Source organism: Lactuca serriola, chromosome 1 (assembly GCF_051521515.1).
Source record: "Lactuca serriola cultivar US96UC23 chromosome 1, Lser_US96UC23_V15, whole genome shotgun sequence".
Taxonomy (NCBI): domain Eukaryota; kingdom Viridiplantae; phylum Streptophyta; class Magnoliopsida; order Asterales; family Asteraceae; genus Lactuca; species Lactuca serriola.
Window position 1 is genome coordinate 211,385,598 of NC_136408.1, and position 25,962 is coordinate 211,411,559.

The window sequence follows — 25,962 nt, forward strand, 5'->3', positions numbered from 1 at the left end:
TTTTAACATTCACTTCTTTTTTTCTATAAATATAAATAGTAAGATCATTGTTTATAATTTATTAAAATATTAAATAGAGTTAAGAGTATATATGGTATGTATTTACATATAATACAAACCTAAAACCTTTATACAAAATTTACTTATTCCTACGAAATGAACTAAATCATCATTAATATAACGAACTCATTACATAATCATGTTCATTCTATTAGATTGTGGTCCATTTCAAGTGACAAAACAAATTCTTAGAATCCTATATAGTTATTTTGTATCCACCCAGAATAGTAAACTCCAACGGTATAACAAGATTCGTTCGCCGACTAACGACCGTCAGAAACAATGACATGCCTCAAATAATTAAGAAACGCATAATTAAAAACAACGCTAACGGCGACTTTTACTCCGGACGACTCCATCATCTACAGCATGGCAGTTTTGACTCTATTCAACCGTTACAATGACAAACTCCAAATAAACCAACAAAACAATGTACGAAGTCTCGTGTGGTTTATTCAACTCATCATCTAAAATAACATGACTTTGTAATATGTATCAAATTCTTATAAACATATACTATATTACAATTTATATATAAAGGTAAATTAAAAAAGTGAACATCATGCTTTACTTTTTTACCAATATAATATAACTTTTTTATATAACAATAATATATTTAATTTGTTTTTCCCATAATAGCAAATTCTTACATTTCTTTGGCAATTATAACAATATATAGTTCATAACAACATAAATACTTTTTTTTTTGACAATTATAGCAATTGGCTAGCAAATTCTTACGCACCCATGTAATAGCAACATATACTTACATTTCATCTATAATAATAACACATGTAACAAGTAAAATACAGCCCCGTCCATAATGGTAACAAAATATTAGTATGATATTATTATAGGTAAAAGAATATCGGTAGATTTTCCTTATGGGTTGAAGTACATTATCATCATCAATCTAGAAATATAACTATCTTTGCAATTATGAAAGCTGGACCCTGATATCGATCCGATTCGATCTGTAAATCGGATCCAGTTAAAATCCGTTTTTACCAAACCATATAATAATCCTGTAGAGCGGATTGAAAATTGTTCGGTATTTCAAATTCAAAAGCGGATTAGACTCCGGATTCTAAATAAGATTGGACCTAAACCGGATTAAACCGCTAAAAACCTCTAGATCGAATAGGCAGCGATATACTGATATACACTACTATTCTTTTTTGCAATTTACCCGGTTAAATATCCAAAATAAAAATAAAAAGTTTCCTATCAGCGACCCCACCCAAGAATATTATTAAATAAATGACCCAGGTTGGCTTATGCTATTGTATGTATTGCCTAGTTTCACTCGTCATGTATCGTAAACCGGCATACTCTATATATCACACAAGTTATCACTAGACTTCCATCAAAAATCTAAAACTATGTATTTGACTTGATCTCTTTAATTATCAGTTTCATTGTCATAAACCATAAGAGAAGAGATGGAGATGAAAGAGTTGTATGTGAGTCCAGATGATCATAGCAGAAGGAGCAATCATGCTGAGGAAGATGAAGACGGGCTGAAACGGGCAGCTTTAGATAGCCTGCCCACTTTTGATCGTTTAAGGACTGCTTTCATGGAGTCTTATGCTACACAAGACATTGAAAACCAACAAGGTGATACAATCCACAAACAAGTTGATGTAAGAGACCTCGGTGTGGATGACCACCAAAAGATTATCGATAAGTTGTTTAAGGTTGTGGAAGTAGATAATGACAGGTTCTTGAGGGAGCTACGAGAAAGATTCCACAGGTTCCTTTTTGTTTTCATCTCTAATTTCAAACAACTTTTAGGCCATGTTTTCTAAGCATGCATGGACTGATATTAATGAGAAAAAACATACAATTTTTTTGTAGCTCTTTAATTTGTCGTGCAAAAGAAAAATCATGAATATAGTCCTTATCTTTCTCATTGAAAATATCGTTTGAAAGCTTGTCATTTTCTCATCCACTTAAACCCGGCAATTTGATACACGACACAATTAACACAACAAAAGTTTTTTTGAATAGTTGTCTCAGAAATATGTGTTTTGGGGTTTATGGGTATCAAACATACTTCACATGTCTAAACGTATAGACATGAATAAAATTCATGTTGACACGCAACACGTGTAAAGACGTGACACACGACAAGTACAAACACGAATTCAATTTGTGTAGATTCATGTTTATATGCATTTTCGTGTAAAACAGTTAAAAATGTGTCCATTCATGTAGTATCACGTGTCAGACGGAGCAATTAATTATGTGTCGTGTTCGTGCTTGATACCCAATACTCAATTTACACTTTGTGTCGTGTATGTATTTAACGAATTTGTCTTTGCCTAATTCATGTCATGTAAAAAAAAAAATTTGACACGTATACACAACATGTAGAGAAGGATTTCGAAGAGAAGGATCCCAAAGAGTCTTGTAGTTCTGATAACATTAGGCATGATTTGACAGCAATGTCGCGCTTCAAACTTTTACAAGTCGTATCGATGTGTAAGACGTGATTTAAGACAATAACTTTGTATAGAATTATATATATATATATATATATATATATATATATATATATATATATATATATATATATATATATATACATACATACACACACACGTCAGAATTTTTTTTTTGTTGGAAACTAAGAAATTTTTTTCGGCATATTGTTTTGGCGAACAAAACAAATGAATCACCAGATAAATCAAAAATAACACGATTCACAAAAAAATTCCCGAAAAACATCTCTATGATTCATTTTTACGATTGTTTTGTTGATATTTACTAAACTTGTCATAAAAGTGATTTTTTTTTCTGGATTTACTTAAAAATAAATCATGAATATATTTTTTGGAAATTTTTTCTTGTTGATCATTTTAGTTTTGAATCATCTAATGATTTATTTTGTTTTTTTGCTAAAAATAATGTATATAAAAAATTTCTTCTCATTTGATCTTGATTATATATATATATATATATATATATATATATATATATATATATATATATATATATATATATATATATATATATATATATATATATATATATATAACTTAAGGCATCATTTTGTTAAAACATGGCATTAAATACAAACATTGGAGTAGAGATGTCAAAGAGTCTTATGGAACCCTGTTCCTTCCTAGGTCCTGGCACATTTGTAGGTATTTATTAAAAAAATCGGAGGTGGGGACAGGAGCGGGGGCAGGATTAATCTCCGTTTTAATTTCAGGGGTGTGGGCGGGGTCGGCAGTCCCGACCCGAAACCTTATGCGGCCCAGTTAATATATATATATATATATATATATATATATATATATATATATATATATATATATATATATTATAAATATATTAATTATATAAATATATTAAACAATAACATGATTTTGAGCTTCCAAAATTCATCAAAAAAATATATTTTTAAGTTGTTAATATAATGTTTTTTAAATGACATAATTTTTTTTAACATGTAACATTTTGCTATAAATAAATATTTTTATTTAAAAAATAGTTTTTTTTAGCTCAAATAACAGCTCTTTTTAACCCAAAAACGACAGCCCAAAATCAATTTGGGGCGGGGCCGGGGGAACGGAGAAATTTCGGAAGCAGGGATAGGATAGGGGGGCACTCCTCGTCCTATTTTCCCGGATTGACATCCCAACATTAGAGTCATAACATGAATGATGAAACATTTAAGATCTTTTTAGAGCACTGGTCATGTATAACAATAAATAAATAAATAAATAAATAAAATAAAAAAATAAAAACCTTTAAAAAATAGGTTGGTTTTTAATTAGTTTGTAACAATAAGATTATTTAAGAAATTGGATCCACCGTACACTGACTGATTTTGTAATTTTCAAATACAACCTTTCAACTTTTAATTTCTAACCACTTAAATATGTAATATTTGTTTCATTTTCATTTATTCCCATTTTAAAATTTTATTATATGCCATTACATATATTATGTTCAAATTTATTTGTTGGAAGAGGTAACTAATACTAACATATATCTCTAACAAATTGTGTGATTATGATAACAATTTTTCTTTTAAATATTAACCTGGTAGAAATATTAAATATTTTTATTTAGAGCCGACATGTTTAATTTCTATTTTCAAAAATTAATTTGGATATTTCATATATAATATTTTTTCACTCGTGTCTTTCTTGTGGACATAAAATGGTTATTTTTCCGGTAATAGTTACTTTTTCATTTTTATTTTATTTTGTTTATCATTTTGAGATTAAAAAAATAAAATAAAATAAACGCTTAACCCCTACCCCTCCCCTTACCTTTCCCTACCAGTTTTGTCTCCCTCAATCTCACCATACCCTCTTCCTCTCCGTCGATCCGACAACCTCTTTATCCTCTATTTTTCTTTCAAGCATTTTTCAGTAACCTGAACCTCTTCAACTACCATCGTTGTTGCTTTAGTAGGTCATAAGTGGATCTATCGAGATCATGAAACACTCCACCATCTGATACCAATACATTTTGTTGCATACCACCCATGAATCCGACCTTACCTGAGAAACTCGAAACGCGAATTAGATTTATAAGTTCAGTCTTTATCTTCAAACATTAACTCGGACTATCCCTGATGTCATTAAAAGTTACATGCTTCATCCCTAGTCCTAGCCTTGTTCCATTGCACACCAAACCTTGTATTGGTTTTGTGATGTTATTTTGTATTTGTATAGTTATCACATACATAATAAACATGGCTTTGATAGCGTTGCGACGATTTTAAATATATTAATCTTTTTATTCTATGTTGTGTTGTTACAGAGTTGGCATTACTCTTCCAACAGTAGAAGTCCGTTTCAAGAATTTAACAATGAAAGCTAATTGCTTTGTTGGTAACCGATCTATACCGACTTTGACAAACACTCTACGCAACCTTACAGACACGGTTTTTGGTTTTCTTGGTATTGGATTATCAAAGAGGGGAAAGATTACAATTCTTGATGATGTTTCTGGGATGATCAAGCCTTCAAGGTATTTTCTTCATTCATGCTATAAAAGCCACCTTTAATCTTGCTCGAAACTTTTACGCATAAAAACACTCTTTTGGAAGATTCGAGCAAACATTCTAAATTATTCCCAAGACATTCAAATGTCCTACCTAAGATAAAGCTTGATAAAAGTATAGTCAATATTACGTTATTTACTTTTAAAAGGATAAACACAAATCATAGAATTTACAAATCTAGTACAAAAATAGAAAGTCAACGACCCCCAAATGATGGAATTTAGCCCAATGGACATGCCAAAATGGCAAAGCCCTTTTTCCCATGCATCCGACATTGTTGGCTCTTTTATTATGTGGTTTTTCACTTTTGACACAATTACACAAAGCCCATTTGAGCACTAAGACAATACATAACAAGTTGTGCATTTGCACTGAACTAAAACTAAGGTGGTTGTTAATGGAATAAAAATTATTTTTCTATTCCATGCAAAAAAGGTAGGACTGATACTTGCATCGATCGCTCTTTTTACAAAAGACATAAATGCCTTCCTTATCTATATACTCTTCATAGAACACATACCTACAATGATCTCTAATACTTTTATGCTTTATCTATTTTGTTGTTCCACATTGAAATAAAATAGAAGTTAACAAAAACTTAATTTTGTTTTATAAAAGGATGACTCTTCTACTAGGTCCGCCCTCCTCCGGAAAAACGACTCTATTGTTGGCTTTGGCAGGTCGGGCCAACCCAGGTTTAACGGTTAGCTTTTGGGAAATAACTTAATAAAATCTTCATAAATTATTTAGAACAAATACAATCTTTTACTTCAATAATATATTTTGGTAAATATACATGTTGAGCAGGTTGAAGGAAACGTGACATACAACGGGCATACATTTAAAGAATTCGTCCCACAAAGGACGTCTTCATACATCAGCCAAACTGATGTTCATGTAGGCGAAATGACAGTAAAAGAAACACTAGATTTTTCAGCTCGATGCCAAGGAGTTGGATCTCGATATGGTATTTAACGGTTTCGAAAGAGTTAAATACAAGAAATAATAATGTACTTTTATTGATTTGTTTATTATAGCACTCTACTTTCATTTCTTATATAAAAGCATTGTATTTTAAAAACTCTACCAAATTATAGTAATGTCATCTAAAGAATGCAATGTTCACTATTATAAATGGATAGACTTTTCAAAATATCATTTTCTAATAATAAAAATTAAATTAAATTAAAATGCTAAAAATGGATAAATTTTTCATAGTAAATTTTTTAATAAAAAACAATACTATAATGTTCTAAACAAATGAAAGTAGAATGTTATAATATACAAAACTTGGAAGTAGGTTTTTATTTTTTGTATTTAGGCTAACTTTTGGGTATACGTGAGGACAATGGTATCGTACTTCTATAAATTTGTACATTATTGCATCTAGTTTCATTTTCTAGTGCCTTGAAAATTCTACCTAATTATTGCAATAACATGTATACACAAAGCAATTTTCACCGCTATAGCTGGGTAGATTTATAAAAATATTACGTCTTAATAAGAAAATTTTTGGATGTGTAAAATGTTATAATTGGACAAAATGTTCTAAGCACATCGCCTTAATAAGATATATAAAGAAATGAAAGTATGACGCTATATAACACAAATAAATGAAAGTATGTTGTTATTTATTTTATTTACCCAACTTTGGCGTTTGTGCAATATATAGCATTGTACTTCTATTGATTTGTTTAGGGTTCTTGTTTGTTCAATCTGATCTGATTAAATGAATTCAAATTCATTTGAGTTTTCAAAATAATGATCTGATATAGTTCAAATTCAATAAAATATGATCCGAACCAACCAAATTATAATTCGGTTGGATAGATTTTTCACAATTTGTTTTTCAAGAGTAAGGACATTTAAATAATGTATAATTATAATTAACAAGTTATATTTTAAAGTTTGAATCTAAAGTAAACTTATGATTTTTTATTATAGAGAACTAAATAAATAGTAGGAAATGGTTACTTGTAAATTATAATTTATATTAATATAAATAAATGAAACAATGTTAATAAATTAATCTAAAGTATAATGGTGAAATAGAAAGAAACAAAAGTAAGATGCTATAATGCATAAATAAAGAAAATGTATTGTTATGTCTTGCACTTAGTCCTAGAACGTATGGAGAACTCGTTGATAATAATATATTTATTGCAGAATTACTGAGCGAGCTTGACATGGGAGAAAAACAGGCTAACGTGTCTCCAAAACCAGAGGTTGACCTCTTCATGAAGGTAGCAACTAGAGATCATAAAATCAACATTTATAAATTTCATAGTATAATGATATTTCATAACATATGACCTAACGATCGTTCGTAATTCAGGCTACCGCAATGGAAGGCGTTGAGCATAATCTAATTACCGAATACATTATCAAGGTATGTTCGGGAGAACTTTTAGCATAGAAATTAGATAACAAAAAAACTTAGGTGTTGTTTCTTTTATACTTAATCGAATTGATTATAACAAAACTTAATCAAGTAACTATAAATTGATGTTTATTTTTCATTAAATGTAGAAAGAACGATTTAATAGTGAAAATTAAGGAAATAAGAATTTCATAATAAAAACCTACATTTTTACAAATTTTCTCTCATTTATTTCTTCACTAGATTTGCACAACCTGTACCATCATTTTATTGAATATATATATATATATATATATATATATATATATATATATATATATATATATATATATATATATATATATATATATATATATATATATATATATATATATATATATATATATATATCTTTCAAGTGCACATCATTTACCTAGAAGGTAAAAAAAGGGAACAAGGCCTAATATATTATTTGCTTCTAAAAACATTATGCCACAAGATATATCTTATTATTGAACCTAGCTTATGCGTTTTTATTTTGGTTTTAAAAAAAATAGATACTCGGACTTGAGATATGTCGGGACACTGTTGTTGGAAACCAAATGATACGAGGAATATCCGGAGGACAGAAAAAACGACTAACAACCGGTAATATCATAAGCAAATGGTTGCACTGTTTATCTGATTTGAGATCCAAGAAATCATTTTTTTAAAGTGAAAAACTAATTTTAATATCTTTAACATTAAATTAGTGATTTTTACCATGAATTGAAGGAGCAGAAAGAATTGATTCTAAACAGATATTAAAACGATGGTTACCGAATTGAAAATGCTTTTATTTCAAAATATAAATAAGAAAAGGTTTTAGAGTAAAACCAAATAGATTTAAACAAAAGTAACCATCTTGACAGTTTTCACCCGTCAACTTTAGATGCCAATTCTTCTCCCCATTAGCCAAATTCAATGAAAACCCATGAAAGTTATAGCCTAATAATCTCCTTTAGTCCAGTAACAATGAATAACTTGTTGGACCTATAAACACTTGAACAAAAATAACCGATTACAAATGTATAAAAAGAATATGTTTCATTGATTTGAAAATAAGATTGTATAAGAATGTATTTTCAATACACTATTGTTGATATCAAGTCGTTCATGTTATTATAAGAATGTTTTCACATAATTAAACAACCTTTTTACACACCAAACAAACTTAAAATAATGCAACACTAGTTTTAATATCCTTACAATTATACTAGTTGGAAGTGTACTATGAATTTAGGTAGAAAAAAATTAATAATATACATTAAAACGACAGTTAGATAGTGCTAACAACAAGTCATTCATGTTGTAGCATTGTTATCACACAATTCAACATTGTTTTCACACAATAAAGAGACTTAAAGTAGTGAAAACCAACTTTTAGTATCATTAAAGTTTTGTTTTTGAAGTATACTATTAAGTTTAAGAGCCAAAAAGGACTAATAATCACATTGTTGTTGACAATAAGCCATTTATATCAATGTAGCAGTATAACAATGTTATCGTATAACACACAAAAAGCATTGTTTTTACACACAAAAAGAAACATACTTAAAATGGTGCAAAACTAATTTTAATATCTCATGTTATTGAAGTATACTATGATTCTAAGCACCAACAAGTTATCATAAGCACACAAGACAAGGTTGGTGATAGCAAGTCGTTCACGTTGGTGTAGAACTAACTTAGCTTCATCTAGTAAACAAATTTAAAATACATAAAAACTAATTTTAGTATGTTTAAGTTATGTTATTGAATTGTACTATGAATTTAAGCACACAAAACAAATACAGAAACAACAGTCGGTTGGCCTAACATTTGATTAAAAACAGGAGAGATGATTGTTGGGCCAACAAAAGTACTATTTATGGATGAAATTTCATCAGGCCTAGACACATCAACGACATTTCAGATAGTCAAATGCTTGCAACAGATATCACACTTTACAGAATCCACCATTTTGATGTCTCTCCTACAGCCTTCTCCTGAGACTTTTAATCTATTTGATGATGTAATTCTCTTATCACAAGGCCAAATTGTATATCAAGGCCCAAGAGAGCATATTGTCGAGTTTTTTCAAAGCTTAGGATTCACATGTCCAGAAAGAAAGGGAATTGCCGATTTCTTACAAGAGGTAAACATCTATTCCATTAAATGAAAGTACATTACAATTTCTAGGATTGACATTGGGAATGCAAGTCTAGACGCCATCAAAATGTACCACTTAAATAATACATAAAGCTCTACCCTTTGTAAACCTAGCTTCATTAGTGATAAACTTTGAAAACTTTATAGATATGACACACTTTTATTTATTTAGCTATTAACTAAAGCAACGTACTATAAAAAATCTACCTAATTATGATAGTGTGCCTTCAATACTTTCGTTATACTTCGAAAAAAATCTACCTAACTTTGCAGATATAATCATTTGTATTTGGGTGACATTGCTATAATTGGGTAGGTTGTTCAAAATACAATGATATAATAAAACAATCAATGAAATTGAGCACACTATTATTTCTTGCATTTAACCCTTTTTTTATTTATCATATGTTTTTTTGCTGAACATAGAACAAAAAATAATAAATAATAAAAAATAAAAAAATTATTGTTTAATATCTTGAAAATGTACATAAAGCAAATATTAATAATACTCAGTGGTATAGTTTTGAAAGTACTGACATTTATTTTTAATATTAACTATAACTAAAAATATATTTTTTGTTATTTTTATTAACTACTACCATATGCTTCTAACCCCAAAACAATTAAAAACTAAATTACATTAAGAATAAAATGAGGAAGTATGTTTTAAAAACTCAAAACAAGTGGATTTGTTTGGTTATGAGGAAGTATGTTTTAAAAACAGTCGATGGTTCGAATCTTAGCAAGCGGTTTGTGTACCTAATTTACATATTATATGAAAATAATGCTCATGGGACAAAATATGCAATATAGATTTAAAACTTGTGATTTCAACAGGTAATATCTAAGAAGGATCAAGAACAATATTGGGCCAATAAAGGAAAACCATATACCTACGTTTCAGTCTCCCAATTCACCGAGCATTTCAAGCAATTTCATGTTGGGCAAACTCTACAAAACGATCTTCTCATGCCATATGAAAAATCCCGGAATCAAAAAGGAGCTCTAGTCTTCAAAAAGTACTTAGTCCCTAAAAAAGACCTCTTTAAGGCATCTTTCGACAAAGAAAAGTTATTGATTAAAAGAACTGCAGTCGTGTATATAGCCAAGACTCTCCAAATTAGCTTTGTGGCAATTATTGGAGCAACAATGTTCTTAAGGACTAGAATGCATTCTGGAAATGAAGAAGATGGAGCCATTTATGTAGGAGCTCTTTTGTTTGCATTGATCACGAATATGTTTAATGGTTTTCCTGAGCTTCCACTCACTATAGAGAGGCTTCCGGTGTTATATAAGCATAGAGAGCTCTTTTTTCATCCAACTTGGGCGTTTACTGTTCCTACTATTTTGCTACGTGTGCCAATCTCATTGGTGGAGTCTACAGTTTGGACAATATTGACGTATTATACCATTGGATTTGCCCCTGAAGCTAGTAGGTATGTGCTTGTTGTTTCTCTTTTTACATAATGGACTTAGTGTACTAAGTTGTATGTGAGTGTTTCTTTTGACTTAAGCCAAAAAAAAGACCGACTAAATAGTAAATAGAGTCATAAAACGGAGGACTAACTTTTATAAAAAGAATTCCCTCGTTTATTTTTTTCTTTCCGTTTCCTATGTGTATCATTTACTCATATATTTTGTTAAACATCATCTATCCAAAACTCACTTAATGGGATAAACATAAAAAGAAAAAAAAAGTTATATTTTCGTTATTAGTTATCAATAAATATGTTTTATTTCCAATCGGAAATAAAAAAGGTAGACTTAACAGAAAACTTGTCTCATTTTCAGGTTTTTCAAGCACTTCTTGTTGACCTTTTTGATTCAGCAAATGGCTTCAGGAATATTCAGACTTATTGCTGCAGTTTCTAGAACAATGACCATAGCCAACACTGCTGGAACTCTCATTCTAGAAGCAACTTTCCTTTTGGGTGGTATTGTCCTTCCTAAAGGTTAGTAGTACCTTATTAACATCTCACATAATGCTTTAATAACCATTTTTGTAGAAATATAAACAATACTTTTAGTACTTTGGTAAAATTAATTTTTGATATATGAGTATCTACTACAACTTAAAAATAATGGAGTTTTCACAACATGTTTCCTTTTGTAAACAGGTCGCATTCCTGACTGGTGGCAATGGGCGTATTGGGTTTCACCATTAAGTTATGGTTTTAATGCTTTGACTACAAATGAAATGTTTTCTCCAAGGTGGATGAATAAATTGGTATGTCACTTTTACATTTCATCCTTTGGGCCCATTTGTTACGTACCACATATTAGTTGTACTGTGTTTGGTCTGCATTGGACTAGACTCAGACTCATGTCAATGACACAAAGTATAATTTTTTTATCACACAGAAAGACGTGAAAGCCCTCATAGAAAATAATAATAACTTTTGTTTCAAATAAAAAAGGTGGGATACTCACTTTTGATCTCTCGTCTGTGCAAATGATGTGAATGTCCTTTCTGATGGAAAAATAATTACAATTTCTATGCTTCCATTAAAAATGTTTAACGAGATGGGACAGAAACTTCCTCTTAATATTTCTTTTGTGCAAAAGACATAAAAGAAATCCTCATGGATATAAATAATTGTCCACTAAAGAAGGTGGGAAAGTGTTCTCGTCGGTGCAAAAGACATAAATGCCCTCTTCATGGGCAATAATTACATTTTTTTGCTACCACTAAAAAGGTGGAACAAGGATCTCTTGTGTGCAAAAGACGTGTATTCCCTCCCATGAACAAATTGCTACTTTTCATCCCTCTAAACAAGGTGGGACATGTACTCGCTCTCCATCTCTCGTCTATGTAAAAGACATAAATGCCCTTCTCATATCTGGTCCAATCCAGTCATATCTCATGTAACAAACGGAGCCTTATCAAAATTAAACTAACTATTTAATTGAATTCAGGGCTCTGATAATTCTACAAAACTGGGGGTAGTGGTTTTACAAAACTTTGGAGTAAACCCTAATCAAAACTGGTTTTGGATAGGATCAGCTGCCCTTCTTGGTTTAGCTATCCTTTTCAACATTTTCTACACTTTAGCTCTCGCATATTTACCTTGTAAGTTCTACATGATCTTTTAGACCAGTATAACATCGAGCCACATGTTGCATTTAACATATTTTTATCGTTTTTATTTTGCAATATTAGCTCCCGGAAAGCCACAAGCAAATATACTTCAAGAAGAGAAGATATCTACATTTGTTTCGGTTGCAAAGACCTCAAGTAAGGGATAATTCATATACAAATGTGAAAATTATATATTTATTTTTACCCCTGATAACAATGTACTTACATTCCTTACTACATAATAGTAACATACTTACATTGCATTTTTCTTTATAACAACATACTTACACATTTTTCTTAAAATATTAGCAATATGTAACAAATTAATAAAGTACATTGTTCATATTGGTCGTGAAATATAAGTAAGTTGATAATAGGAAATAATAAAGTACATAGTTGTTATAGGTTAAAATGTAGATACGTTGCAATTATGGTTAAATTTTGTAAATACATTAATAATAAGGGTAAAAAGTATAGCATATTGCTTTTATTGGTAAAAATGTAAGTATGTTGCTAATATTTGTAAAGAATATAAGACTAAAAGTACAAATTAAGTATATTCCCATATTGATAGCAAGAATAAAGTATGTTGCTAGTTCCTGCTTTTTGCTCTATATGAAACAAAAGTTTTGTTCACAATAGATTTCCTTTAAATTGGTTATTTTCTCAGGAGAATCAGTCATTCATAAAAACCAAAATATAAATGAAGATTCAAGTCTTGAAGCTACAGATGTTATGGCTCCCAAAAGAGGAATGGTTCTTCCATTCGCTCCACTTTCCATGTCTTTTGATAACATAAGTTATTATGTGGATATGCCCCTCGTAAGTACATATTTTTCATATGTTCAGTCATTTAATGAAATTCACACGTAACGTTTTTCATTGACTAAAAATTTAGTGAAATTCCATTTCATTCATTTGCTTTGTTAATCTACAAATAAAATTACGTACATATTAATTTTTTATGTTTCTTTATTTCATTACATATTTGTAATATATAATTTTATATATTGTAATATGTACAATTAAAATTTTTTATTAGGCAATGAAAGAACAAGGTGTTACAGACAACAAACTCCAATTACTTAAGGAAGTATGTGGGGCCTTTCGACCTGGAATCCTAACAGCATTGATGGGAGTTAGTGGAGCAGGAAAGACAACTTTAATGGATGTCTTAGCAGGAAGAAAGACAGGTGGATATGTAGAAGGTGATATTAGAATCTCGGGATTCCCTAAAGTTCAAGAAACTTTCACTAGGATTTCGGGATATTGTGAACAAAATGACATTCATTCACCACAAGTCACTGTCTATGAATCTTTGATTTTTTCGGCTTTCCTCCGACTTCCCAAAGATATCAATAAAGAAGAAAAAATGGTAAAGAACAAGCACTTTTTATTATGTCTAATATTAATAGGGGTTGCGACTTGAAACATTATGTCTAATATTAATAGGGGTTGCGACTTGAAAGGGTGTTTGACCAAAGTATGCACTAACATTTTTTTAGGGGATCAACTATAAGAACATTTTTGTTTTATTTTTTTCTTTATTCTTTTTACAACACTAAACAATACAATATCTTTTTTATTATGCAACAGAACATATATGTTGCATGACATGGAAATTATGTTCCGTTGTTGTAAAACATTGACTATTTTTTGCTCCATTGTTATAAAATTTTGTACTTTCTGTTGATGTCATGGACATATGAGAGTTGTCTACACTAAATTTTTGTAACAAAAGAAAAGATTTTAAAAATCAAAATATTTTCCAAGATAATATTATGGATTTGCATTAATGTGATCATCCTATGTAAATAAATCGTATATCATTTCCCCCCCCCCCCCCCCCCCCCCCCCCCCAAAAGAAATGTCTTTTTCCTTCTGGAAAATATTAATTCAAAATTTCAAAATATGAAAACATAAGAACAAACCAAAATTTGGTTACCAGTTAACAAAAAATGTGTGAATAAACTAGTCATGTCGTTTGTATACATCAACAAAAAGTAAATATTCAAACAAAAGAACAAAAAAAATAGAAAATGTCACAATGTAACAAAACTGAAAGTTGAGTGGTTACACATTTTGAAGAAAAAATTTGAGGTAGCTAGGTGAAACATTAAGAAACGTGGTTGCTATTTAGTGATATTACCCATATATGGAAAGATGTAGCTTTAAAGTACTAATACTCTTTTTTTATATATAATTTTATGATCAGCTTTTTGTGGATGAAGTGATGGAGCTCGTTGAACTAGACAATCTTAAGAACATGATTGTAGGGATTCCTGGAGTTACAGGTTTATCAACCCAACAAAGAAAACGATTGACAATTGCAGTAGAGCTTGTTGCAAATCCTTCAATCATATTTATGGATGAACCAACAACTGGACTCGATGCAAGAGCAGCAGCAATTGTTATGAGAACAGTGAGAAATACAGTGAACACGGGAAGAACCGTTGTTTGCACTATTCATCAGCCTGGTGTTGATATTTTTGAAGCTTTTGATGAGTTATTATTGATGCAAACTGGAGGAGAAGTAATTTATGCCGGAGAGTTGGGTCTAAAATCTGAGAAACTTGTTGAGTATCTTGAGGTATAGTTTCTCTTTTACTTAATGGATTTAATGGGGACGTGACTTAATCTGTTAAGCTATATATGAATGTTTCTTTTTACTGAATACAGAAAGAACGAGTTGGTGGAGAAATTTAGTCAAGCTTTTCGTGTTGATTCCTAACTTTTTACAAACTACCCTCACTTATTTTTGGATTAGATGGAAGACTTAAGAACATCATTTCTATTTATGTGTTTCATATGTCATCGTATTTTTGTTTACTATTACACCATTTACTTTGAAAAATATATACCTAATTATAGCAATGTCGTCAAATGTGAAACAATTTTCACTGATGTAACTAGGTAGATTTTTGAAAGATTAATGTCCTAAAAATAAAAAGAATAAAATAAAAATTGTATGCATAATACTATAAATGGGTAGATTTTTCAAAATGCAATGCTCTAATAAAACTTACAACTACAATATTGTAATAGAAAGAAATGGAGTTAGGATTTCATAATAATATAAAAAAAAAGTCGTTATACTCGGATATATTTTGAACATACTATTAAAGAACTAGGGAGAGTATTATTCCATAGGGTATGTTTCTTTTTTTTTCCCATTGTCATTTGGATAAAGTGTTGAATGGATAAATAATATGTGTCTGAATGAATAAGATTGTTTGTTTCTTTTCTTAACTAAAGGAACCTTCTGAATGAATGTAAATGACCATTTTACCCTTCTAGTTATAAGTGATTCTACGCTCACAAGTCACTCTCTGCATCTTTTAACCTATTCCACATTTACATGATGTAAACGTGTGTATAAACATATGCATACATGTATATGTAGTTATGTACTTCCATGTGAAAATATGTTAAACTAAAACTAACTCGAGTACTTTCATTAATATAATTTCTAGGGAATTCCCGGGATACCAAAAATAGTAGACGATCAAAATCCAGCAACCTGGATGTTGGAAATCACCTCATCTGCAACAGAATCACGACTCGGGATTGATTTCGTACAACACTACAAGTCATCAAGCCTTTATCAGTAAGTTAAATTATAACATTTATATAATCAGAATAATATATTTATTTAAATTTGAATCTAATTTAAATCACCTCAAGCAGAAGAAATAATGCTCTTGTGGAAGAACTAAGCATGCCTCCTTCAGGAGCAAAAGAACTTTTTTTCTCCACAAAATATTCCGAGTCCATGTGGGGACAATTCAAGACTTGTATAGAAAAACAATGGCGGAGTTATTGGAGAACCCCTGATTATAATCTTGTTAGATTTTGCTTCACCCTTATCACCGCACTCTTGATCGGGTCCATTTTTTGGAAAGTTGGTACCAAAAGGTTAGTATCTAGTACTTGATCTATACCACATCTCAAGACCGATGTTGAAAGACGTAAATGTCCTCCTCATCTTTATTATCGAAAATAACCCTAGAATCTTGATTCAGCCTCTAGCTTAGGAAATAGAACTAACAATAAAATCAATGTCATTTTTCATTTCAGGGATAGCAGCATTGACCTGACGATGATTTTTGGGGGTCTATATGGTGCTGTTTTGTTTGCTGGAATTAACAATGGAAACACGGTACTCCCGATAGTAGCCTTTGAACGAACGATATTTTATCGAGAAAGAGCTGCAGGGATGTATTCATCCTTACCGTATGCCATGGCACAGGTTAGTACAAAATAGATTCATGCAAAACAAAACATACATATGTTTTTGTTTTTGTAAAAGAGTTATTCTTCCAACAATCCTTGGTCTACACTGTCCCGCCCCGACTCAGGGGTTGTTGCAAGAATAACTCTTTTGCATAATAGTTATTCTTCCAATAACCCTTGACTATCCCGCCCCAACCCATGGGTTTTTGGAAAAATAACTCTTTTGCAGAATAGTTATTCTTCCAACAACCCCTGAGTTGGTCTACACTGTCCCGCCCGGACTCAGGGGTTGTTGGAAGAATAACTCTTTTGTAGAATAGTTATTCTTCCAACAACCCCTGAGTTGGTCTACACTGTCCCGCCCCAACTTAGGGGTTGTTGAAGGAATAACTCTTTTGTTGGAAGAATAACTCTTTTTTAGAATAGTTTTTCTTCCAAAAACCCCTGAGTTGGTCTACACCATCTTGTCCCAAAAGCATCATGTAAGATGTAAACCAAGTACACAACGGCCCAATTCCCATAAGGTCACTTCTATGCCCGCCACATAGCAAGTTACTGTATACCTAATTTACATCTCACATGATGCTCTTGGGGCCAGACAGTATGGGCCAACTCATGGGTTACTAGAAGAACAACCCTTTTGTAGATGTAGTTTAATTCCAAAAGCCTAATGAGAAAGTATTATTTGTTTTGTATATAGGTAATTGTGGAAATACCTTACGTGTTCTTTCAGACGACATATTATACTGTTATTGTGTATGCTATGGTGAGCTTCGAATGGACAACAGCTAAATACTTATGGTTCTTCTTCATACACTTTTTTACCTTTCTCTACTTCACATACCTCGGGCTGATGACTGTTTCACTCACCCCTAATGATCAACTCGCATCCATCCTCACATCTGCTTTCTATTCGCTCTTTAATCTCTTCTCGGGCTTCTTCATCCCTAGACCGGTAATTTTATTTAATTTTATTTCGCCAATTTATAATTTTTTTCGCTTAACTATATATGAGAGCTTCATTATGATTTAATTTGCACTTGTTGAAATTTTCAGAAAATTCCCAAGTGGTGGCTATGGTGTTATTGGATTTGCCCACTAGCATGGACCTTTCAAGGATTGATTGCTTCACAATATGGTGATGTGGAGGACACCATTAAAGTGGCGGGAATGTCACAAGATCCCACAATCAAAGACTATGTGCAAAGCCATTTTGGATATGGAGATGAATATCTAGGACCCATGGCTTTGGTTTTAGTTAGTTATGCAGTGTTCTTCGCATTCATGTATGCATACTGCTTGAACAAGTTGAACTTCCAAACAAGATAGGGAGTAAAGTAAATATCGAATTATCACTACTAATTGTAATATGTAATCATTGTCGCAAAAACAAAAATATGTCAAATTCGTCATGAAATTAGAAAAATAGCAATGTTAATTGCCAATACATAACTATTTTGATGCTAAAATAATTGGATAGCAAGATTTATAAAAAAAAACATACCCTAGGTGCATCATTATTTGGAAGGTTAAAAGGTAGATAACTCAGCCATCATGTCTTTCATCGTTTGGAAGGTTATGACTCCTAATCCACCGCATAGCCTTCGTCTGTGGTTCGCCCACCGCAACACCGTTGGATGTGACTATGGCATTATGAAATTAATTTATGATCAGACTTTTAAAATTATGGAGAGTATGTATTAGGCAATTTTTGAAAAAGTAATTCATAAGCGTGTTACTAAAACTAGAGGGCACCCGAAAAGCAAAATTTATGGGGTTTTTTTTGTATAACACATAATAACATAATCTAAAGTATCATTAGGTTTAGCTATACATGATAATAAAAATGTATTTTTGGTGTACGGAAGAAAAAATGTAAAAAATAAAATTTTAAAATTTTTCATAATTATATATGAATAAAATTGAATATTTAAAAAAAAAACTACCCAATGGATTTATAAAAGAATCTAAAAACGAAAAATCTTAGAAAACCGAAATAAAGCGTATAAAAAACATTTATAAGAATTATTTCCTAAAAAAAGTTGTAAAAAAGATATAATAAATTATTAAAATATCAAAACAAATAAAAACAAAGTTGTAATAAAAAAACATATGAATAAAAAGTTATGAAAACAATTCATCAAAAACGAAGGTTGTGAATATATATATATATATATATATATATATATATATATATATATATATATATATATATATATATATATATATATGGTTAGGTTATTTTATTTTTACTAAACCCTAAACCCTAAACCCTAAACCCTAAACCGAAATAAAACGTATAAAAAAACATTTATAAGAATTATTTCCTAAAAAAAGTTGTAAAAAAGATATAATAAATTATTAAAATATCAAAACAAATAAAAACAAAGTTGTAATAAAAAAACATATGAATAAAAAGTTATGAAAACAATTCATCAAAAACGAAGGTTGTGAATATATATATATATATATATATATATATATATATATATATATATATATATATATATATATATATATAGGGTTAGGTTATTTTATTTTTACTAAACCCTAAACCCTAAACCCTAAACCCTAAACCGAAATAAAACGTATAAAAAAACATTTATAAGAATTATTTCCTAAAAAAAGTTGTAAAAAAGATATAATAAATTATTAAAATATCAAAACAAATAAAAACAAAGTTGTAATAAAAAAACATATGAATAAAAAGTTATGAAAACAATTCATTAAAAACGAAGGTTGTGAATATATATATATATATATATATATATATATATATATATATATATATATATATATATATATAGGGTTAGGTTATTTTATTTTTATTAATTATTGTGTGCCAGAATGCACAGATCTGGACCACTGAATGAATAGAATCAACAATCATGATCTGAGGGTCTATGATATTACCATAGGGTAGCATGTATTATATAATCACACAAATTTCAGCCAAATGGTATTTTGGTCAATTAACCTATTTTAAAAAAGGAAATTTTTGGATTTTAAGGGATCATTAACTCCCTTATTTTTTAAAAATCTGATTTTTTTTTAAATTAATTCTAATTAAAATTTAATATCATTTTTAATAATAACCGATTTTATTCTGCCAGAATGACAAAAAGTCAACAATAAACTTGTAAATATATTTGCGGTTTTATTCTTGCAGAATATTGTTTCATTCAAGATACTTTTTATATTAAACATGATTAAAGAATTATACAACATATAATCAAGAATAACATTTTCTAAAGAATACATATTACATTTATTCTTAAAGATTAAAACTAAAAATGGTTAAAAAAGAAAAAAAAAACATCAAAATCTAACAAAAATACTAATCCATTCCAAAAGAATATTATTGTTAAGAAACACTTTATACATTTTGCAAGAATACACTCTAGTTCTCCATGTTTTTTTCTCCTTTTCCACATCAATGGTAGTCTCTTGAAAACCTAAATCCACAAAAAAAAACATAATCAACTTTCAAAATATTAAAAAATTCGGAGCATTCTAAAAGAATAACTATAAATTCTGATAGAATGTAGTAGACATAAAACAATTGTAATTTATTCTAATAACATGCATTACTAGTTATTCTGCTATAATATAACATAAGTTATATTCTAATAGAATAAAATGTATTCTGTCAGAATTACTAGCAACACATGTTTTATGCAATATTTATATTGAATAAAAGTTGTGAATTGCACCAAAACCGATAAGTAAAAATTGAAGAAAAAGCACAAACTAATGAGTAAGTGCAGAAAAATAACAAGTTTTAGACATGATAGTTCATACAAAATTCAATGCTTAGGTTGAATTGGAACTTAAGCATTGGAATCCAAGATTTCATTCTAATAGAATTGAAATTCGAGACTCCATTCTGACAGAATTACCCTCATCATATTAGATACCAAAGCCTTCTATGACAATTTTTTCGATAATCAACTTACTCAAACAACACTTACAGCCATTAGGCACATGAATGTGAAGTAATTTTTCCTCCCTACACAATTATTCAACCACTGCACAAGAAATAATTTAGAATTAAAATTAAATCATGTGAATTTACATATAAACAATGAAAAAAATTCTAGAAGATTTTTCACCTGTGCGTTTCTATTTCTTTCATTTTGGAATTTGGATCTTACCCTAAAATGATGATCAAACCCATCAACACATTTATCACAACTTCACCGGGTACTTCGGTTCCATTATGGGATCTATAAGGTGATGCAAGTGCCCTGTTTGGGTCAATTAGAATGCCAAGATCAACAAGATCGATAGCTATGCATCTTACATAAAGGATAAATACACAGAAAGCCTGAATGATTGTAGGGAAAACACAAACACATAACAGATCGAAGTTGCAAATTAATCACAAAAATTGTACCTAAAAAGTGTGAACAGGAAGTTCCCATCCATGTCGCATAGCAATGATCAATAATCGAAGTCAAAAAACTCAAATAGCCATGATCAATAAACGAAGTCAATAAACTCAAAAGCGGTGACAATCTTATTGATCGAAGGAGGCTATTTGAGTTTAACAAATGGATTAAAATAGCAGTGTTGGTAGTAGATACGAAGGAGGCAAGGGGTTTCACAGCTAGCGATCGATTGTAGAAAGAAACAAGAAGAAGCGGTGAATTAGAAACGATACTGAGTACAATTTAGGGCTAATGCTCTAAATTTATCTTTGATTCTTGAGTGAAATCAGGGATATTAATTATCTTCCATAATTAACTACGCAAAGTTTACTATAATACCCTTAATTGATTTATTTAATTAATTATTTTTTCTTGAATTCCTATTGGTGCATTCATGCACACAATACTTGCTAAAAACATTAAAACCTAGCTCTCTCTCTCTCTCTCTCTCTCTCTCTCTCTATATATATATATATATATATATATATATATATATATATATATATATATATATATATATATATATATATATATATATATATATATGGAAATGATCAAATAAGAACACCTAAAAGGTTAGAACGTGAAAACAGTTTTGGACCAATCAATATATAAGGGTATAAATTAAATTTTACATTATAATTAAATATGAAAAAATCAAGGTTAATTAATTGATTCCTAAATTTGAGGATAATGAATTCGGTTACCTAAAGTATTATGTTAATTGATTTTTTTTTTTACCACAAAACAAGGAATGTGTCTATTTATTTTATTAATTTATTAGAAATTAAGAAAACATTGATCTTGCAATATCGTTTTTTGTTTTTTTATGATACATGAATATACCAACAATTTGAAAATTAATAATTTAATAATTGTTCGTATATATTTATTTCAACCATTATTATAATCAAATATTAACGCAATGTTAATTTTAAATGAATTAAACATAACTTACAAATAAAAGAACCAATAAAATTCTAATCACAAATAAATAAAAAATTTATTTCATTTTTTTTTCAAAAAATGAATATAAATCCAATTCCAAATCAATACACTTGTATTCACAAATGAAAATTTTCTTCAAAAAACCTAGTAGTACTCCAATTTCAAATGAATACACATCATTTTACAAATAATTCAATGCCTTTTTTCATCAAAAAATAAAAATAGTGTAAAAATTATCATTTCTTTTTAAAATGAACACCTCTAATCATAAATAAATATACTATTCACACATGAATACACTGATATTCTTAAATAAATAATCATTCACACATGAATACACTGATATTCACAAATGAATACACTGTTATTCATAAAAAAATACAAAATAAAAATAGTGTAAAAATTACCATTTCTTCATAAAATGAATACCCCTAATCATAAATAAATACACTCATTGATCACACATGAATACACTACTATTCATAAATAAATACAGTCATTCACATATAAATACACTGATATTCACAAATAAATATAAGAAAATAGTTGTTGCCCTCTTGTTTCAGCCCTCAATTCATCCCTTTTCTCATTCCTTTTTATCAAGTATTACCACACCAAATGCACCATTTTAATGCTTAATTTGTTGGAGAAATCAAAGACCAAAAACAACTACAAAAACATTACCTTTCTAGTCATTGTTAGTTGCTGAATTTCGAGTAAATCAAGACCCAAGAAACCTCCATATTAAGGTTTAATTCCTCCACATGAATTAATATTCAAGAAAACCTCGACTTCCAGCACAAATAGCGATCCCTAACCACCCCTGGTACATCGATGATCGATGTAGTCCCACTTCTTGAATCGAGTTTAATCTTCCAGACTCGTCTATAATTATCCCTATGAAATCGATTTTTCCTCTTTTGCCTTCGGAACTGATAATGCAGCACGAACAGGGAGAACTCCCATCAATGCCCCGTAGATTCCTTCACTTCTTGAATGGATTTCACTTGTATGTAAAGAAACAATATGAACACAAACAATTTCCGACAACCAGGTCCGTCATCGGCTCCTTGCGCTGCCCTAATACCACTGTATCGACACCCCTGCTACATCCTCCTCCTTCTCGATCTCTCTTTCAATCACACCCGTTCTTTCCCGCATCTTTGAATTCTGTCTACTAACCCACTGCATCTAATTTCTCTCAGGATCTGTCGTGCTCACTGTGACAACCCGATATTTCAAATCAATGTAATGACCTAAAAAGTCAAAAATTGTAACATCTGTTGAGATAATGAAATTATTGTCAAAAATAAATTTAAAAGTCATCTACGGGATTTCATAAATGATAGACATTGTGTCAAGGATTTCAGAAATAAAAAGAACACTAAAATCCGAGTTATAACGAGGAAGTTATGATTTTTCAAAGTTTCGGATATAGAAGTAGACAGCTAAAAACTCGAAATAGAGATCGAGAGACTTTTGGCCGAAACAACCTAAAAGAGAGTCGAAGATCTCAATAATAGTAGTGCAACGGTAAAAAAGTCTGACGAAAACGGACGTCGCATGAAGAAGTTATGGATTTTTAACAGACTTTTTCGTGTCCTGACCTACTAAAAATATATAATTAAAAATAAAGTGAAACTTAGCCGACAATTTCTAAACGAGAGTTGTAGAGTATATTTTCACCTACACGTGTGTATAAAGAACGTCAAAATCGGAAGTCGTATGCGAAAGTTACGGATTTTACAAGTTCAAAGTGCACAAACCGAGACGAATTACGCCCAACGTACTCGGGTGCTAGGCCTCAGATCGTCCACGTCGCCCCTCTACGCTCCTACACCCCGTCCCATACGAAGTCCGGCAGACGAGGATGCGGTCATGCATGACGTCCGGTATGCCCCGCGTAACCCGGAGGTACGCCCTGCGTACCGAGGGTTTCCAGGCCCTATAAAAGGGATGCGATGGTTCTGGGCATAAGTGCTCATTTCCTCTCATTCTCTTGCGTTTTTACTTCGTTTTGCGTGCAAGAAATATCCTGAAACCCCGGTTTTCATACCCAAGTCCCAAATGGAGTTTTACGTTCCCGAGATTCCTGCGAATCCCGAGAAATCCGCTTTCTCCTATCAAAGTTCTGCTTGGTTTTCATCTCGGCATATTCACTCTATCAGGTGAGTTCATACCCCTACAAACACACTTTAAATATGTTCTAAATGTTTTTTAAATACTTTTAGGGGGGATACAAGTAAACACCTAGTTATTATCGTGTAACTAGAGGGCACCCGAAAAGCAAAATTTACGGGTTTTTTTTTGTATAATAGATAATAACATAATCTAAAGTATCATTAGGTTTAGCTATACATGATAATAAAAATGTATTTGTGGTGTACGGAACTAAAAATGTAAAAACTAAAATTCTAAAATTTTTCATAATTATATATGAATAAAATTGAATATGTAAAAAAAACTAGCCAATGGATTTATAAAAGAATCTAAAAACGAAAAATCTTAGAAAACCGAAATAAAACGCATAAAAAACATTTCTAAGAATTATTTCGTAAAAAAAGGTTGTAAAAAAGATATAATAAATTATTAAAATATCAAAACAAATAAAAACAAAGTTGTAATAAAAAAACATATGAATAAAAAGTTATGAAAACAATTCATCAAAAACAAAGGTTATATATATATATATATATATATATATATATATATATATATATATATATATATATATATATATATATATATATATATATATATATATATATATATATATATATATATATATATGGAAATGATAAAATGAGAACACCTAAAGGTTAGAACGCGAAAACAGTTTTGGACCAATCAATATATAAGTGTATAAATTAAATTTTACATTATAATTAAATATGAAAAAATCAAGGTTAATTAATTGATTCCTAAATTTTAGGGAAATGAATTCGGTTACCTAAAGTATCATGTTAATTGATTTTTTTACCACAAAACCAAGAATGTGTCTTTTTTTTTATTAATTTATTAGAAACTAAGTGTGAGACCCATATATTATACGGGTTGATTTAAAAAAATTTAAACATTAAAGTGTAACATAAAGTATTTTTTAATGTACAACTTTAAAATAAGAACTGAAGAAATATATTTCGTACAATTTAATATTATATATATGATATTCAACACTTTACATATATAACTATATAAATTTAATCTTAAAAATTGAAAAAACCAAAAATTGACAAATGGATAATATTTATTTCAAAAATACCACAAAATGACAAGTGTCAAAATTCATGAGAGATTGACATGTGGCAAAAAAAAACCTTCATTTATTAAGAAGGATTAAGAAAACATTGATCTTGCAATATCGTTTTTTATCTTTTTATGATACATGAATATACCAATAATTTGAAAATTAATAATTTAATAATTGTTCGTATATATTTATTTCAACCATTATTATAATCAAATATTAACACAATGTTAATTTTAAATGAATTAAACATAACTTACAAATAAAAGAACCAATAAAATTCTAATCACAAATAAATAAAAAGCTTATTTCACTTTTTTTTCAAAAAATGAATATAAATTCAATTCTAAATCAATACACTTGTATTCACAAATGAAAATTTTCTTCAAA

General features: G+C 29.7%; 1 protein-coding gene across 1 annotated transcript; it reads left to right on the forward strand.

Annotated features, from left to right (window-relative positions):
• Nucleotides 1-1,452: 1,452 nt before the first annotated feature.
• On the forward strand, nucleotides 1,453-18,386 carry LOC145072479 (ABC transporter G family member 29-like). The gene is made up of 21 exons (XM_079018908.1): nucleotides 1,453-1,813; nucleotides 4,843-5,052; nucleotides 5,705-5,789; nucleotides 5,894-6,053; nucleotides 7,253-7,329; nucleotides 7,422-7,475; nucleotides 8,003-8,093; nucleotides 9,320-9,621; nucleotides 10,473-11,071; nucleotides 11,427-11,587; nucleotides 11,753-11,862; nucleotides 12,552-12,705; nucleotides 12,796-12,870; nucleotides 13,385-13,536; nucleotides 13,757-14,089; nucleotides 14,930-15,304; nucleotides 16,188-16,321; nucleotides 16,402-16,629; nucleotides 16,792-16,963; nucleotides 17,648-17,902; nucleotides 18,004-18,386. The coding sequence occupies exons 1-21, from the start codon at nucleotides 1,503-1,505 to the stop codon at nucleotides 18,274-18,276; spliced, it is 4,311 nt and encodes a 1,436-aa protein (XP_078875034.1). The 5' UTR covers nucleotides 1,453-1,502; the 3' UTR covers nucleotides 18,277-18,386.
• The last annotated feature ends 7,576 nt before the right edge of the window (nucleotides 18,387-25,962 follow it).

Coding starts and splice junctions, on each gene's coding strand:
- LOC145072479 (XM_079018908.1), top strand. CDS start 1,503: ATGGAGATGAAAGAGTTGTATGTGAGTCCAGATGATCATAGCAGAAGG. Junction 14,090..14,929: donor TCAATAAAGAAGAAAAAATG/GTAAAGAACAAG, acceptor TTTTATGATCAG/CTTTTTGTGGATGAAGTGAT. Junction 17,903..18,003: donor GCTTCTTCATCCCTAGACCG/GTAATTTTATTT, acceptor TGAAATTTTCAG/AAAATTCCCAAGTGGTGGCT.